The sequence below is a fragment of the Haliotis rubra genome, unplaced genomic scaffold (genome assembly GCF_003918875.1).
Source record: "Haliotis rubra isolate DU_JTF1 unplaced genomic scaffold, ASM391887v1 Scf76, whole genome shotgun sequence".
NCBI lineage: Eukaryota > Metazoa > Mollusca > Gastropoda > Lepetellida > Haliotidae > Haliotis > Haliotis rubra.
The window spans coordinates 940,256-958,343 of NW_025767479.1; the positions used below are offsets into that span (position 1 = coordinate 940,256).

The window sequence follows — 18,088 nt, forward strand, 5'->3', positions numbered from 1 at the left end:
CAGCAGTAGTAGTAGTAGTAGTAGTAGTAGTAGTAGTAGTAGTAGTTCAATAAAACATGTTAGGGAAGTGTGAACAATATATTGCAATCTATTTGATAATAACTATCCATGAGATTCCAAATGATAAGAAAACATAAGGGAGACAAAGAATTAGCCGTTCTGTACTACTGCTAAAGACATTAGAGAAGAAAAACCCCAACTGGAAATATACTTCTTTGTAAAGTTTGTACCAGTTGAATACCGCTGAATCTAAAAATCACCAAAGCCTATTATCAGTTGTACTGCAAGCAGGCTCTGTCTTCGCTTTACTAACATATCCCAGCAGCCTCTGCTTTACGCATGCGCTGTTTCAGTCTAAAATTTGGCGAGCTGGGGAAATGGCGGACCCAGGTTCTATTGATGACTTGCTATCATCTGAAATCGATGAAACAGCAGTGAGCGCGTTAGTTGGGTCCCTAGAATCCCAGTTAGCTTCACCAACAAATAAGGAACCACCGAAGACAATATCAGACGCCTCCGTCAACAATAATCATATTGGTACATCATCCACCAATGTAACTTCCACAAACCCCAGTTTTGTAGCAAACTCGACGACAAGTGCCGGACAGAAAGGTTTGCCAATTCATAACAACACTGCCCTGAATGCTTCCTTTGGTCCCACTTCAAAATCGAATCTTTCAGAAAATCAGATTCTTGGAATTGCCTCTATTATAAACTCTTCCCCAGTCCCTGCAACCACCGGAGGGGTTTCCCTGCTGAATGTAAACACTGTCAATAGCAAGGCTGCTAATCCGTCTCATATACGGATTATTACACAACCCCAAAATAATGCAATCAACCCAACAAACACAACTGTTGTACATATACCAGCTTCCAATACAGGATCGTTTATGAATAGTATAGGCAACAGCAATGTCAATTCTGTTACTACAAGTGTACATGGAACAAGTGGCTTGAGTGCCACCAGAGACAACTCTGCAGCAAGCAATGCTATTTACAATTTAGCCACAATTGCTGCTGAACAGAAGCCTATTTCAGTAGCCCAAAATGGGAGTCCTCATCAGCAGACTGTACAGAACATCCACAGAGGTAAAGATCCATCTGTGTCATCGTCTCAGCCTTTCTTAATGAAACAGGAGCCAGGAAATGTTGCAGTGAAACAGGAAAACAACCCAAGCTCACCCTATATAATAAAGCAGGAGGTGAAACAGGAGTCTATGAACATGCAGACTATTCATTTGAATGTGCCAGGTACACATTCAGACAGTTCCATGCCCTGGAGGAGCCCATTTAAGTGGTGCAGGTGGCAATATGCACAATGTGTCGATATCAAATATTAAGGGCAATGCTAGTCCAAGTGTGATCACAGTGCGGACACAACATCAACCCCAACAACATGTGACGGTGGTTCGACCGTCTGTGGTGTCCACTCAAGGGACAAGTGGGGGACCTGTACAAATTGTGAATGTTAATGCATCAGGTACCCGCACTACGGGCATGTCTAAAGGGGGTCAAAGGATGTCCAATCCTATCCGAATCGCAGCACAACATCCCCAGCAGATCAGCATTGCACCTCGGCAGCAATCAGCGGTGAGTACTGTTATGATGTAAAGCTTGATAGCATGCACTATTTGTTTGTTTAATATATTAATATTCTGTTAGCATTGTAGATGATTAACAACTGTACTTGGATCATAGTTGATATGAATGCTATGAGCATACATAAACTCATTTACAATTGCACTTCAAACAATTGTGTCATCTTCTCGCATAAATGTGTGAAATTTCATTCAACAAATTTCAAACATGGGATGATCATTGTTTGGAACAATTCAAACAACATTTGGATATATATTTATGAATATATATTTGTAACATTAAACAATTCAAATTCCACAGGATGTTTTTAAGCACACTTATGTCATAACTGGATTAATAACGCAGTAGGCTGGTTGTTACATGGCTTAGAGTCATTTTAAAGATTTTGGATGATAAACAATTTTTTTATCTTAGGTGCATATAGGTAGAGTGTTCACTAGTGATGAGGCAACCTTGGTTTCTATTCCCTGTAGGTTCAAAATGTTTTGAAGTGACCCTTTTGGTTTCTCATGGTAATATATGGCTGAAATAATGCAGACAGATGCATATGGAAACAAATCTTTCAAACTTTCTCGTGTCATTATCTAAAGGAGATGTGCGCAGTTGTCAAGAAATGCTTACAACACAGCAGACTATGTGACAAGTTTGGGTACATAATTAGAAACTCAGTGTTTATCCCTGCATATAACAGGTACATTTTTTTTATACTTACGTCAACATTAATTTGAAGTTACCTGTTTCAATAGTTATTTGAGGATGTAACATGAAACGTTTTCTGAACATTACTTGATTACAGTACATATCATTTTATGTATCTATTGATAGCAAGACATATACCTGAATCAGGGAATGCCGATGGATTACAAATATCTGACTGTCATACCATTTTGGAAGTGTCATCTGTGGTCTTATGATGCAATTATGATGTTTTTGTCATTAATCACGAATGTCACAAATATGTTAGACTTTTTGCTTTTTTAAAAATTTAACTGAAACTTAACAGCAGTGTTCATCTACTAGACATGTTTTTGTGTTTTATTATTATGATCAGTGACAATGATAACTTTTGTTTGAAAAGTGTAAGTAGTTCCGATGCTGCTCAACACATGTCAGCACATGTGGTTTCTCAAGTCAGTTTTTAAACATAACCAGTGTCATCTACAGTAAGACCAAATTGTCAAAAGGCAGGAATCACTAAAAGTGTGCTCTGTCAGTAGTTGTATTTTGCACCCACCTCAAACTCCTCTCACTGGGATTGGCAGCTGCTCAGTGATCAACTTTTTGGAAAAACAACAACAAACAAATAAAATAACTCCCCTAATTTCCGTTTCTCAGTGTCATGTATATTGCATGTACATATTTTGTAGGTACTTTTTTAACAACAGAATATTCATCATTTATTACTTTGCCTGAGTTGATCAACATTATTTGGATAATTAGTTATGGTTTGATAAGAATTCCCAACTGGTAATATAATTGACTTGCCTGTTCCATATCATGAAATCACTTATCACTGTCGTGCTTGCCATAAAAAGGCGACTATCTTGTCGTAAGAGGCGACTAACGGGATCGGGTGGTCAGTTTCGCTGACGTGGTTGACACATGTCATCGGTTCCCAATTGCGCAGATCGATGCTCATGCTGTTGATCACTGGATTGTCTGGTCCAGACTCGATTATTTACAGACCGCCGCCATATAGCTGGAATATTGCTGAGTGCGGCGTAAAACTAAACTCACTCACTCACTCACTTATCACTGTCAAACATCATGGAACATAATATTGCACTGTGGAAGTTTTGAATATTTTGATATCATCAAAAGTGTTAAGTGGATATGTAATAGTTTCAGTAATACAAGTAATTGGTTCCAGATTTTTTTTAAACTGTGACATCACTAAGTCATGCAAAACATCATCTGCATTGACTAGACAAAATGTCTTTCTTATCAGAGTCAGTGGTAGCACCGAAATTTGATCTTAGGAAGAAATATGATCATGAAATGATATCTCGTACAAGGAGTTGATTTTGATTTTTTATCAATATTCAAAATATCCAACTAAGTTTTTGGCTGTTCAGATATATATTCTCTGAAATTGAAAAGCCCATTAGACAACTTAGTGATCCAGTGTTGGGTTTTATAAATGAAGCCAAAAATCTGTTAACAAGCTAATGTAAATAGTAAAAGTTTCTTTTGGTCCTTAACAGCTAGCAGCACAGAAAGAAACATGGTTTTTCTTTCAGTAATTCATATATTATTTGGTCTATTGTAAGAGACTCCCTTTTTAATGATTTTTTCAAGTAAGTTTGCAATTAAGGGTGATTATATAATGTACTAGGATTCATGAATATTGTTGGGGATATGTTTTCGTAGCGATGACAGACCACACAAAAAGTTCCCTAATGGTTAAAAAGTCAGCTGGAGGGGTAGCCTAATGGTTAAAGCATTTGCTTGTCACATTGAAGACCCACGTTTGAATCCCCACGAGTACTGTTTGTGAAGCCGATTTCTACTGTTCCCAGTCAGTCTTATACACTAATATTCCTTGTACTTTTGGAAGGGTAAAGTACATAGGTATGACAGGTTGTATTAAGGACATACTTTGGTAAATGGATTAACATAGGTTATCTCATATTAGATCTATGTACATGGTAATTTGCTGCCTTTTTTTATCAGATGTACCATGTTTGTTAACAACATGACATAATCCACGATTGACTATGGTAATAGAAATATTACACCTGTGAGGTTATCATATGAATTTTGATGAGGAATGGTGTTTTGTATGTTATCTATGACCAGGTGATCCTAGTGGATATACACCAACCTGATGGCAACATCATTGTATGTTATATATGACCAGGTGATCCTAGTGGATATACACCAACCTGATGGCAACATCATTATATGTTATCTATGACCAGGTGATCCTAGTGGATATACACCAACCTGATGGCAACGTCATTGTATGTTATCTATGACCAGGTGATCCTAGTGGATATACACCAACCTGATGGCAATGTCATTGTATGTTATCTATGACCAGGTGATCCTAGTGGATATACACCAACCTGATGGCAACATCATTGTATGTTATCTATGACCAGGTGATCCTAGTGGATATACACCAACCTGATGGCAACATCATTGTATGTTATCTATGACCAGGTGATCCTAGTGGATATACACCAACCTGATGGCAACATCATTGTATGTTATCTATGACCAGGTGATCCTAGTGGATATACACCAACCTGATGGCAACATCATTGTATGTTATCTATGACCAGGTGATCCTAGTGGATATACACCAACCTGATGGCAACACCATTGTATGTTATCTATTACCAGGTGATCCTTGTGGATATACACCAGCCTGATGGCAACATCATTGTATGTTATCTATGACCAGGTGATCCTAGTGGATATACACCAACTTGATGGCAACATCATACCAGGTGATCCTTTGTGGATATACACCAGCCTGATGGCAGCATCATTTGTATGTTATCTATGAGTGGAGGTGATGGCAACATCATTGTATGTTATCTATGACCAGGTGATCTAGTGGATATACACCAACTTGATGGCAACATCATTGTATGTTATCTATGACCAGGTGATCCTAGTGGATATACACCAACCTGATGGCAACATCATTGTATGTTATCTATGACCAGGTGATCCTAGTGGATATACACCAACCTGATGGCAACATCATTGTATGTTATCTATGACCAGGTGATCCTAGTGGATATACACCAACCTGATGGCAACATCATTGTATGTTATCTATGACCAGGTGATCCTAGTGGATATACACCAACCTGATGGCAACACCATTGTATGTTATCTATGACCAGGTGATCCTAGTGGATATACACCAACCTGATGGCAACATCATTGTATGTTATCTATGACCAGGTGATCCTAGTGGATATACACCAACCTGATGGCAACATCATTGTATGTTATCTATGACCAGGTGATCCTAGTGGATATACACCAACCTGATGGCAACATCATTGTAACATCTCACCAGGTGATCCTAGTGGATATACACCAACCTGATGGCAACATCATTGTATGTTATCTATGACCAGGTGATCCTTGTGGATATACACCAACCTGATGGCAACATCATTGTATGTTATCTATGACCAGGTGATCCTAGTGGATATACACCAACTTGATGGCAACATCATTGTATGTTATCTATGACCAGATGATCCTAGTGGATATACACCAACCTGATGGCAACATCATTGTATGTTATCTATGACCAGGTGATCCTAGTGGATATACACCAACTTGATGGCAACATCATTGTATGTTATCTATGACCAGGTGATCCTAGTGGATATACACCAACCTGATGGCAACATCATTGTATGTTATCTATGACCAGGTGATCCTAGTGGATATACACCAACCTGATGGCAACATCATTGTTCACATCATATGAGAAAAGATAAAACTAGCTCAGGCTAGCTGTTGAGTAATGTCCATGATCACTAGTTGCTTAGAGTTGGGAGTCGGAAACCAAAACCACTATCGATTATCAGAGGACTTGAGGTGAATGATTATCGATTATCATCGAAATATATATGTCAGGGTAGAGACTGTGATCGGAGTCTCTACCAGTAGAAATTGCGATCGGAGTCTCTACTGGTAGAAATTAGAATCTCGATCCTACTAGTAGAGATTGCAATATTGTTATCTTGTTAACTTTATTTGTTAAGTCTGTTTTGGAGTAAGGTATTTTGTTTTTGGTTTTTGAGTGGAGTCCAAATTTGGCAGCTTGGTCTCATGATGTAAATACAGTGTTACAAACCATTTTATTTTTATGTTGATATTGTTTACAGTGAGGTGTTAAATGTTTGTTATCAAAGTCTCAGTTAAAAGTAGGAAGTTCATTCAGATGTATTTCAAAACTTATGATCAGTAATTGTTATAAAAACACTGCTTTCCAAAGAGGTGGGGAAATGACCAGGTGGGGATATGGCAGATGGGGTAATGACCTGGTGGGGATTCTACCAGTAGAGACACCGATTGCAATCTCTACTGGTAGAATCTCTTGACATATACATTTTTAATGAAATCACCAATTATAAGGATATTTCCCCAGGTTTTTTCTAATTAATGTTTTTTATAACTAATACTGTCATGCAATGAAATGCACACATGAAAGAAAGACACTAGAATTGTAATTAAACAATAAAAGTGGTTAAAATTACAATGCGCATGGCATTACGTTCTTGAGTGCATGTTTGTTCGTGAATATTCGTCAAATTTAATGGTCAGCTTAATTCATTCAGGTGTGTTATACTAAAACAACCAAATGCTGATTAATTGAAAATATGTTTTTTACAATCTATCATCATTTTTAATCCTTCCTTTGATTGATTTTCGATTATTTTCTATCATCGGAACACCACTATAGTTGCTATTTAATACATTGATGTGTATACATTTTTCGTCATAAGTGTTGACATTTGAATATTGTTTACTTGTTTGAAATGCAGCTGATAGTCATGAATAAGAATATAGAAAGCATACAATTCTGGTTCTGTGAGCTAATGTATCCTTGGTGTAACAAAAGTGAACCAGCAGAACGCTGTGGCCTTCAGAAATAGTGTTTAACCATCTTTCAGCTGTTGTTTATCATATAATGATTTAATCACGTTAATTCATCAGTGTATCCACCAGAACTTTCTCTGATTATATCATCAGAGTATGGAACATTTATTATTATATCATGCTCGAGGAACTGATACGTAGTCAACCATAACTATACTGTGTCTATTCAAAACAAGTACTATTCCATCAGTGTGTATCTTTGTCACCACTTTGGTTAAAGCAACAATTTGTCGCACCAAAATTGTGGATTCTATTTCATTGGGTACAATGTGTGAGGACTATTTCTGGTGTTCCTAGCTGTGATATTACTGAAATATTGCTAAAAATGGCAGAATACTGTACACACTCACTCATTGACTGTGGTGCTACTTCTAATCTGCTGAAAACAATTTTCATCCTGTCATTAAATACAATTTTTTCAATTTCTAGTTCATGCATAACATTGTCTCTTTCTAAAATTGTGATACAAACTACACACTGACACGTCATTCTGAAGTTTTATAACACCTCAAAATGATTGAAATCATTGATATAACTGGAAACTAATCTATCACTGATTTCTTCCTATGCTCCTTGGTTTATAACTGAAACTGTCCCATAGTAGATGAATTTGATCAATTTACTTTATCCCACAATATGTCATAGTGTATACATTGATACAAAATGGTCTTGTCTGTCCAAGATTGATAACTATTTTCTTATATTGACTCATCAGTGCAGATACATTCAACATCTGTGGTGATGTTTTTCCATTCAGTCACAATTTGGTATTGAATAAACTGGGTGTAGCAGACATTTGACTGTCTTGTTGAAATTATATCCACATATACATGCAGTTTTGCCCATCAGCTGCATTTCTAATTATATAATTTCTAGCGGGGTTCACATGTTTATTTATGCAGACAATCCTTTATAAGCAGAACATAGTGTAATGTCTTTGGCAGGCTAGAATCAAGCTCCATGTTTGTACTAGATCTATTAAATAAATCACTAAAATGTAAAGCAGTTGATCATGAACTAATCTTTCAAGGTGTTGCGTCATATATTAATGGGTTTAGGTTTTTCACTCATTGCAAAGTCAGTGAGCTGATAGAAAGATACTTGAGTGATGTTACTGCAATTTTCTGAGAAGACAGCTATGTAATTTTTGTTTACTTGTTAAGGTAGTCAACCATTTATTTAACGATGATCATCTTGGTGTCATTGGTTGGGTTGTTGGTTGTTGTTACTTGTTTAATGCAGCTGTCAGTAATACTTGCAATGTGTGATGTCAGTTATAAATAGACAATTCAGGACTGATACACATTGATCTTTGAAATTCTGCTATTGTGACATGCATGAGCATGTGACTGTATGACATGCATAGATCGATGTGTGTGGCAGAATGCAGTGTGTGGCTGATGCTGTGAATTAGATATCTAGAGTACAATATCGTTTGACTGTATGTAACAATTGTGATAGTGTTTTCCATACCAATGTTATTATATGAGATACTGTTTATTGTAATTGATGGTACCTGTGAAGGTCCGGGTTAGAATATTGGCCTTCAGTAACCCATGCTTGTTGTAAGAGGTGACTAACAGGATCGGGTGGTCAGACTTGCTGACTTGGTTGACACATGTCATTGGTTCCCAATTGTGCAGATCGATGCTCATGCTGTTGATCACTGGATTGTGGTCCAGACTCAATTATTTACAGACTGCCGCCATATAGTTGGAATGTTGCTGAGTGAGGCATAAAACTAAACTCACTCACTCACTGTAATTGATGGACAGTCAGTTTTGGCCTAGTGATTAAGGTTTTTGTTTTGCTGTTTTTCAACATCAAGTCCAGTGATCTTAGTCAGATCTTATCTAACAAAAAAATCGTTAATACTTACTACAGCACTATATTTTAATGAGAACGAAAGACACCAGCATCATACATTCTCAGCTTCTGTGGCCAAGTATTAACTTATAAGTAATGAATAAACCCTTAGTTAAAACAGTTCTAAACCTTGGGACAAAACCTTTAGTGTTTGATTATGCAAAATTATTGTTTGTCAAAACACCACTAACTTGAAAACAATCTCTGATGGATTAAACCCTTTCTGTGTCCCTAGCTGCTATATTCAGTGTCTAAGATAGTTTTGAAATGTGGCCTGTCCAAGGACTGACTGTCCAAAACAGTGACCAATCTTAAACAAATACAGCCAGTCCGAAAAACTAAAACTCTTCATTGAAACCAAGTTAAGTTTATTTTTGTTCAAATATTTCCCCCGACCAAAGGGCGGCCTTACTTATTTAACAGACCGTCCTTCTCAATAATAGACCGTCAATGATGGTGGGATGAGCTATATTTTATATGTTGCTATATCGCTTAAGTGTTATAATGCTTTAGAATCTTGTCATGTTTGCTTTATGAGCGAATATTGTATGACAAATGTTTTTTGAGAAAGTGATCTGCAAGGTTATCAAATCTGTGTGCTGTACAAGAGTGTGTCAAACTGTGTAGAGGTTGCTTCTGAGGAAACTGAATACCTGCCAAAGTTGTTCACATCAACAGGTTTTTGCTTTATTGGTACTTTGTGTTTTACGTCTAAACTCAAAGTGAAATTATAAATATAAAACAAGCATTATTTTGTTTCTTAGAGACCTACTTCGTTTTCAATTTTGTTTTGAAGTTATTTTTTTGCTGATGTGAATTGAATGTTTTATCCTAAACATTTACTATTTTAACAGTCAAAAGGAATTGAAACGGTTCAGTTCTCACAGTACTGCTTCCCATTTTCTTAGTTAACATTTCTTGTCTTTCTGGCTTCATTGTATCCATAATAAGATGCTCTGTCAGTTCTAACCAAATTACACTTTCTGATTCCGTCACTTAACAAATTTAATACTTTCAGTGTTAAAAATTAGGGAATGACAAGATCCTCAAGGGGGCTATTTTTTAAAAGCATCCATCTTTGTCAATGTGATATTGATGATGATCCTTTGATTTTCATCCCTAATTTCAAACACTGAGATAGCAGTAATGAACTGAGCCCTTCATATTTCTGCATGTATTAATTGCTAGTTGACTGGACTAGCCTTTAGACATGATAGTGACTGCTTGTTTGTGTACATGTGTGACGTCAAAGTTGACTTATTGCTCGTGGCTGCCACTAGTGGCATTGCCTGCATGGCTGCATGGGTGTTGTCCTTAACACTGGTGAACCCCTACTGCAGCTGTCAAATGAGAGATGAGTAACTTTGGTGTTTGCAGAATACAATAACATTACAGCCTGGTGGATTCCAATTGCAACCGGGGACGCTCCTGGTGAAGAATGAACAGGGACAGCTGATGTTGATGTCCACGACGGGGCAGGGAGCTGTGCCGGGGTCGCAGTCCATCGTCACTACGGTGCCAACATCAACCAATAAGTTACAGAATGTCAGGGTAAGAAATGCTATAAATGCATTATGATTACTGGTACTGAGAAATATCTTTAGATGGCCCAGACGGTGGATTTGAATCACTGTTCTTACTGATTATGTTCCGGGAGTATTCAGCATTATAACATATTGTGTCATAGTAATACCAAATTCAAATTAAGAGGAATATTGCTAAACTCAGTCAGTCAGTCAGTCAAATTAAGATTGTCTTTTTTAAATATGGGTCATTCTCCTATATCACTGCCAAATTCTTCCAGACACTTTGATAACCATGTGTCAATGTACAAGAAAATGAACTGATCTGAAACCAGGAATTTGTGATCCTGCTGACCAACAGCAGTGATGTTTTTATATTGAGCAGACATTATTGTCTTAGAATTGGTTGGATCCTATTCTGTATGCTTTTGGTCAAGATAGTTAAAAATGTCTTAAGTGACATGACTTGGGTTATGGTTGGGGTGTGCATATAACATTTTATGAATCTATGCAGCATATTGAACATTTTTGGTTATAGTTATACTGTTGTAGAAATTTGATTTCATTGAATAGAAATAATATCATTAGATTGGAAAGTAATATATACTGAACCAGAAAAGAAATGTTGCACTGATAGCGGCTTCTTCAAGCACACACTTTAATTCACTCTAATTAACAATCAAAACTGAGGATTGAGTTGAAACTTGACAATTATAAACTCGTAGTGGGGTCTCAGTGAGGTCCTTATCATCGCCTAAATCATCTCCATTACTCGCTACCAGTCGTATCGAGTTTTGCGAGTGTATGGAATGGTTCAAAAGACTCGCAAAAGTTTTGCGACCGCATGTGAGCGGTCCAACTCGCAATGGATCGCAAAATCGGTCATAACCTGATCGCACAAGTCTCAGTGGACTTGTATTTTGGTCATATGTCAGTCATCTTTGCTCGCAATGAGATCGCATTGTTTTTGTGCTTGCAAAGGCACATGCGAGTTATGCCGAGCTCATCACGACTGCTTCAAGACCTCCCTACGACCAGCGAGATCAGTGCATTTCGATCCACGTTTGAGCGTGACCAATCACGAGCGCTGTGCGGCAAATTAAGAGACCAATTGCGAGCGTTCCTGTGATTGCCTTCTTCCTCTTCTTCTTCTACAAGGGCCAATGCCATTTCAATGTCCATCTTCTATGTATGTTGTCATGGTGCTGGTCAGGCAAAGAATGACAAGATCACTGCCGGTCGCGGTCGTTTTTATATGAGTTTTGCAGCCCACTTCTTGGTGAAGTCGCATAGGTCTCAATATGGTCCTGAAAAAGGTCCTCATTGTCCTACTTGAGTGGCAATTAAGTCGCATGGAGTCGCAACGATTGCAACTCGATCGCACTTGATCGCAAACATGGTCTTACTACTCGTTCTCCAGTCGCAAGTCAGTTGCAGATGTTATCTCTGTGGTCTCAACCAGGTCGGCGCCGCTCGGCACAAGCTAGCCAGTACACTCGCACCAGGGGGCAAGATGGCATTGTGACCCAGTTCCGATCTATATGACCGTTTGCATCAGTCTCAATAATTATCAAAATAAAAAATATTTTTGTCGTTCTCCGGTGTAAACAGAAAGTCAAAAGTGGTCGCCAAAAACTATGCGACCATTGTGATCTCTAATTGTAGTGAGGTCTCATGTGGCCTCAGACAAGTCATGTATTGATGTAACCCACCCATAAGATACCCCAAAGTCTGTATTGTGTGTGACCTCTATGGGCATCGATGAAAGCGTTGCATCGACTGTACATGGAATGAATGAGGGTTCATCACTTCACCACTGCGGTGATGAAGGCCATAGGCACTTGGGTCCATACTCTGTGAAATGCTTGATCAAGCCCAGCAGCAGTTGTCCCCCTTGGGTGGAGGTCAGTCAGTCTTCTTTGAATCTCGTCCCAAATTGTGGTACAACGTGGGGTCTTATGACCTCATCCTGGACCGAGATTCTGGAACACCACGGTGCCAACTATCTGATTCAGACCGATTGCAACCCACACCATGATGCTTGGACCACCCCACGAGTCTCTTTCAACAATACACTCATTTGAAAACAGTTCCCCATGTCTTCACCATACTCTCACTCTGCCATCGACTGTTGAAACACAATATCGGCCTTCATGAGAAAAAGCACAGTTCTCCAATGTGGATAACGCCAATTTCCAAGCTGAGTTGCCCATTGCAGTCGGTTTGGGCGGTGAGACAGGACTACGATATGGTCTGACGGTTTCTTCCCTGCAAATGTCAACACACTGTATCGGCAGTGATGGGTCTGTTGTGAGTCCCAATGGTAGATTGTCGGTAGATTGTCCTAACATGAACATTAATATGAATGGCTACCCTCCATGTAGTCTGCCCAACTTTCAGTCGTCCCAAGGTTTGGTTCCTCAGATCTCTCGTAAGTCATGCCATGTCGATTGTGTCAAACAAAAATGATTTCAGGCTAGTTTGGGACTCGCTTTTATTGGCAAGGTTGTCACGATATGCACGTGCATTTTCATTTTCAGCGAGAGTCCTATGGAACCTTTTACCACGTCTGCCTTTTTAGGTGCATTTGGTCGATGCGTTTCATCAGAAAACACACTGATGTTAGTAATAACTGTAAATTTGAATTGAAAAACATGTTAACAAAATGATATAATCATAATAAAAACACAATTTTGTAAGAACAAAAATGGTTTTGAAAGGTGAATTTTCTTTTGTGGTTCAGTATAATGCCTTATTGTACTAACTGGAGGCAAAGGGACTTCATGGTTTGATATCTTTCCTGAAGAATGTTCTGTTTTTAAAAAAAATGATTGTAATGTTTTCAGAATTTGAAATACCTATGGGTGTTGAAGGAAGAAATAGATATAAAGATCCTGTTTCTATTCTAGCCAACACCGTTTGAAACTAGATGTGAACTTTAATGTTTCAGCCTATAACAACACAGGGACGTTCTGGTACTGTTCAAACGTACGTTACAATCCAGCCACCTGTAGGTCAAGGTCGTGGGCAGCCTACTGTTCTCCAGCAGACTGGTGCTACCATGCCTGTAGTCAACACTCATCTTCCCAGTACTGCTCCCAACACAGTACAGGTTCCAGGGTCAATTGGGCAGCCACAAGCAGCAGTATCTGGGGGTGGGGCAGCAGCAGCAGCAGCAGGGGGTGGCACCACACGGTAAGTAGAAGTAGAAGTGTTTCTTAATGATCTTGTGAACATGTACAGGTTTGTTAAGGGGAGACACAGATTTTGTACTTTGAATTGATATCACTCTTTGGTTGAACGTGAACTGATGTTTTTAGTAGGATCAGATGAGTCACAGGCTTCATGTAGATTTGAGGTGAGGTGAAATTGGGTTTATATTTCACTCATATCGTGCATTGAGAATATCCACTGCTTGTATACCAGACTTAAACTGGTTTTATAGTGCTAGCTGAGATAGCATGTCGCAGTGAAACATGAATACCCCACTCAGACACATTATACTGACTCTGAGCCGACCAGTCCTTGCTGTACCCATTAATGTCGAGCGCCAGGCAGGGACCAACAAGTACCATATTTTAACGTCTTTTGGGTATGACGCGGTCAGGGATTGAACCCGCGACCTTCTGCTCTCCGGGCGGACGCTCTAACCACTACACCACGGAGGCGGTCATGTAGACTTGAGGATTTTATGCAGGTGTTAATCAAGAATTAGACACCTCCTCACAGCCTGCTTAATATGTCAGTTCAAATTTGAGCTTCCTGCCTCTGCAGTTCGTTTATGACTGATGGTGGAGATTTTGAAAAAGTTTGTGTGCATGATAACTTGAGCATTTGTGAATGTAATTTGATGAGATTTAGTGTACATGATCTCTAAGATAAGGTTTCCAACACATCTTTTGGGTAATCTCTGTAAGGTCATGGTCACTGAAGATGAAGTCATGAATCATGGTTAAAATTTCATGTAAATTTAGGCATTTTCGAAATTTTTGTTGTATTAACTTTGAATAATTTGCTCAATAATGTATGATTTTGTCTTATGTTAGGTCACTGTTGAAGGAAATGCACAACACATTCATAAGATTTCTCAGAACACTCCTTGTCATGACTACATCCAACATTTAAAGGATTCTCACCATAACTATAGATTACTGTAAGTTAAGTTCTCACATGCAATCAGATAATGTGGCAGGCCAGCTGAAAAACATTTGTGATCACTAAGTAAACATTTCCCATGATGTTTTTAGCTTAACTTGTAGATATCTTGAGACAAAAATCAAAAGCAATTTCACACGGTGACTATGGTTTTCTGGTGGTGGATCATAGCATTGACTTTTGTCTTTCTTGTACAGGTCCAGCCTCTCAACCAATGGAAAATGTGAAGAAATGTAAAAACTTTCTATCAACCCTCATCAAACTGGCCTCGAGTCAGCCACCACAGACGGTCCGGAATGTCCGTGAACTTATACAAGGCCTCATTGTAAGTCAGATGTCTGGATATTTTTGTATTTAAATGGGGGAAAGGTGACCCAGTTGCCTAAGTGGCTTCAATTTGCTGTACAGAAATCTTTGATTGTGGGTTCAAACCTTATAAGTAGTATACACAATGGGGCTATGGGACCAGGTCCCCCCAAGGGCTCAATTTAAAAAAAAAAATTGAGCCCTTGGGAAGTCCCTAATCCCGTAGTCCCATTGTGTATACTACTACTGAGTTGCATGCAGAATTTGATGAAAATTGGTTGAATAGTTTCTGAAATATTTGACTTTTCAGCGAGCATGGGGTCGGTCGGGGAAAAGGTTCGGGTCGCCTCGGGGGTGGTTGCTCCTCCAAGCACTGTGGGTGGACGAGTCGCAGTGCGTGTGCGTGTGCGTGTGTCTCTCTCTCGGCTTGGTGTACGGCTGGCTGGCTGGCTGGCTACATTAAGCAGAAAAATAGGCATGCAAGACTGATAAAAAAAATCATGACGAGAAACTATCATCACACAGTGGGTGATGTGTAAGGGACTGTGTCGTGAGGTATGATCATCAACTCCTCTCTGACGAATGCTCTCGGCGGTCCGTCTTTCAAGTAGTACAAGTTCGGTTCGTCGGGTCTTTTGCCACGAGTCTGGTGACTTCGTTGTTGATGACATCCACCACTCACGGTAAGCGTGCGACCCATTCCGTGTTTCTGTTTCTGGGATCCATTAAATCCTGCGAGTATTGGTGCGAGAGCAGACGTTCGGCAAAGATGCGATTGAATTTGTGCTTGGCCAGCAGCTGTGACACGGCTCCCATGAACTCACGTCCGGGATCGATTTGCAATACGGCAGGGCATGTCAAGTGACTGCGTTTGTATAATGCGTTCTAAGGCTTTGGCGACTTCATTCAAATCTGTGGTCATCAACGGTTTGGCTTCCTTGAAGCGACTGGCGACGTCGACGACTGTCAGGGCGTACTTGTAGGTGTTACGCCTCACCTTGTCGTGAGGGAGAAACAGGAGGTTGGCTTGGTGGACGCGATTCAGTGTTGAAATGTCGAATTTTCTTCTCGGGATGTATCGAAGCGCCAGCAGGTAGACTTGCCAGATGGCTTGTTTTTTAGTTTTTTAAGCCAAGCTTTGGCGACGTCTTCCGAGACTCGAGCGGCTTTGGCAAGTTTCAGGATGGTGTCCGCTCATTTCCAGTACCCGCGTGGGCTGTAATAAATTTTCTCCATGATATATGTACGCATGTGTGCGTAAGCGTTCAATTATTCGATACGCGTTTGTGCCCATACACGCGTAAGTGGTGACTCTGTCGATGGCGATCCATTGTTTCGTGTCCATGGGAAACAGCGAGGTCTTGTTGATTCTCAGTCCATATATCCTATGTCCGTCGCTTCTGCCTGCGCATTCGTCCTTCATCTTGCCGAGCACTTTATGGTTGACTTGTCTGTGCATAGGGTGATCTTTAGGGTAGTCGCTGGTGTCGTACAGGTGCATGTGTTTCTTCATGTCCTCGTACACGTCCTTGGTGTGAATTTCCATCAGCAGGGAATCTGTGTCTGTGTACAGCACTTCGCACCTGTCGCCGTACGGCTTTTTCAGCCCATTGTAGTAGAAATCGTACATCAAGTGTTCGGATAAGTCGAGGATGCTCATCCCCACGTAAACGCATGGTTGAATTTGATGTGGCTTTTGTTCATGTGCAGGGCTGCCAAGTCGTCGTCGAATATCTTGCTTCCGTTAAACGCCGGGCTGGCTATGAGTTTCCTGAGTTTTTCTTCCTCGATGGATCTGACTAATTTCACGTTAACGCGCTTTCTCAAATTCTCCATCGTCTTGCCGAACACCGAGTTCTGTTTTTGCAGATTCGTGTTCAACCGAATGTAAGGTTCCATCCATGGACTTTGATCGAACTGGAGTGCCCTGTGTTTTTACGTGAGTTTCATTCCCAGCGACGAGCGGCTGCAGATTGCGATAGTAAACGACGTATTTTGACTTGTTCATCAAGTTCGGCACGAGTTTTCCGACGTTAGCCAGCTTGTTGTCTCCCAGCAAGTTTTGTTGATGTTCAGACATCCAGTCCGGGTTCACCGTCAATCGTTCGGGAGCTAGTTGATAGCTGTTGTGCGATTTGTGTAGTTCTGCGGGATAGTCCAAGTCCACTTCGAGCACTTAGCCTTTGTTCATATCCGGCGCGATGCTATTCACGTCAATCATCTCTGGTGAGGAGACCCATTCGAATCCCCCGGTGGGGAGATACTGACTCATGGCCCAGCCGTACAGTTTGTTGGCGTCGAGATAGAGAATGTGTTTGGTCGGTTTGCCGGGGTTGTGACCTGGAACGTACTTGTTGTTGGCTTTGGCGTATCGTTTGGAGGTAATGGAAATCCCGCCTCACAAGCCTTTTTCCACGAACAGGTGCATGTCGTAATCCGTCAGTAGTTTCAGCTCCATGCCAGTCTTTTTCAACAGGGCATCCCAAGAGAGACCGGGGGATGAGAAATACCCTTGAGAGATATTGGAATCGGTCAAGTTGCTGTAAAATTGGTCGATGGGAGGTAATCACGTCTCGTCGAACTTAGACCAATCGTCCATGTACTCGTAGGGGTAGACGCCCTTCCTCAGCAGCAGGGGTCGAGTCTTGGCGTCTCGGTTTCGAATTTCCACTTAGGGAACTTTGGGGTCTAGACAAAAGCCTTGAAAAACGTGCACGGAGAACTCGTGAACAACATGGGTAAGCTGAAAGAAATTAACGAGCACATCGCTCGTGAGAAAAGAAAACTGTGGATGGAGGACGACGATGAAGCCATGAAAAACTTCATCGAGAAAAGATTGCGTGACCTGGAAGACGAGAGTTGGACCAGATTGGAAGCCGCTTCCTCCAACCGGGAAGCCCTCCGATCACAAATCAGCGCGAAACCATCGACCGAGTCGACCTGCGCTACCAGGGACTTGATAGTTACATTTCGGTTTAACAGGTCTATCCTGAGATTGCATC

The 18,088-nt window shown here is 40.2% G+C and overlaps 1 protein-coding gene across 1 annotated transcript in view; it reads left to right on the forward strand.

Moving 5' to 3' along the window:
* The first annotated feature begins 373 nt into the window (after positions 1-373).
* The window catches only part of LOC124260301 (transcription initiation factor TFIID subunit 4-like), a 31,206-nt gene continuing 13,491 nt past the window's right edge, over positions 374-18,088 (forward strand). Inside the window, 6 exon segments of the mRNA XM_046694580.1 lie at positions 374-1,307; positions 1,309-1,590; positions 10,480-10,653; positions 13,576-13,806; positions 13,808-13,820; positions 14,978-15,105. Of these exon segments, the coding sequence (XP_046550536.1) occupies positions 378-1,307; positions 1,309-1,590; positions 10,480-10,653; positions 13,576-13,806; positions 13,808-13,820; positions 14,978-15,105 (1,758 nt within the window). The 5' untranslated portion in view covers positions 374-377.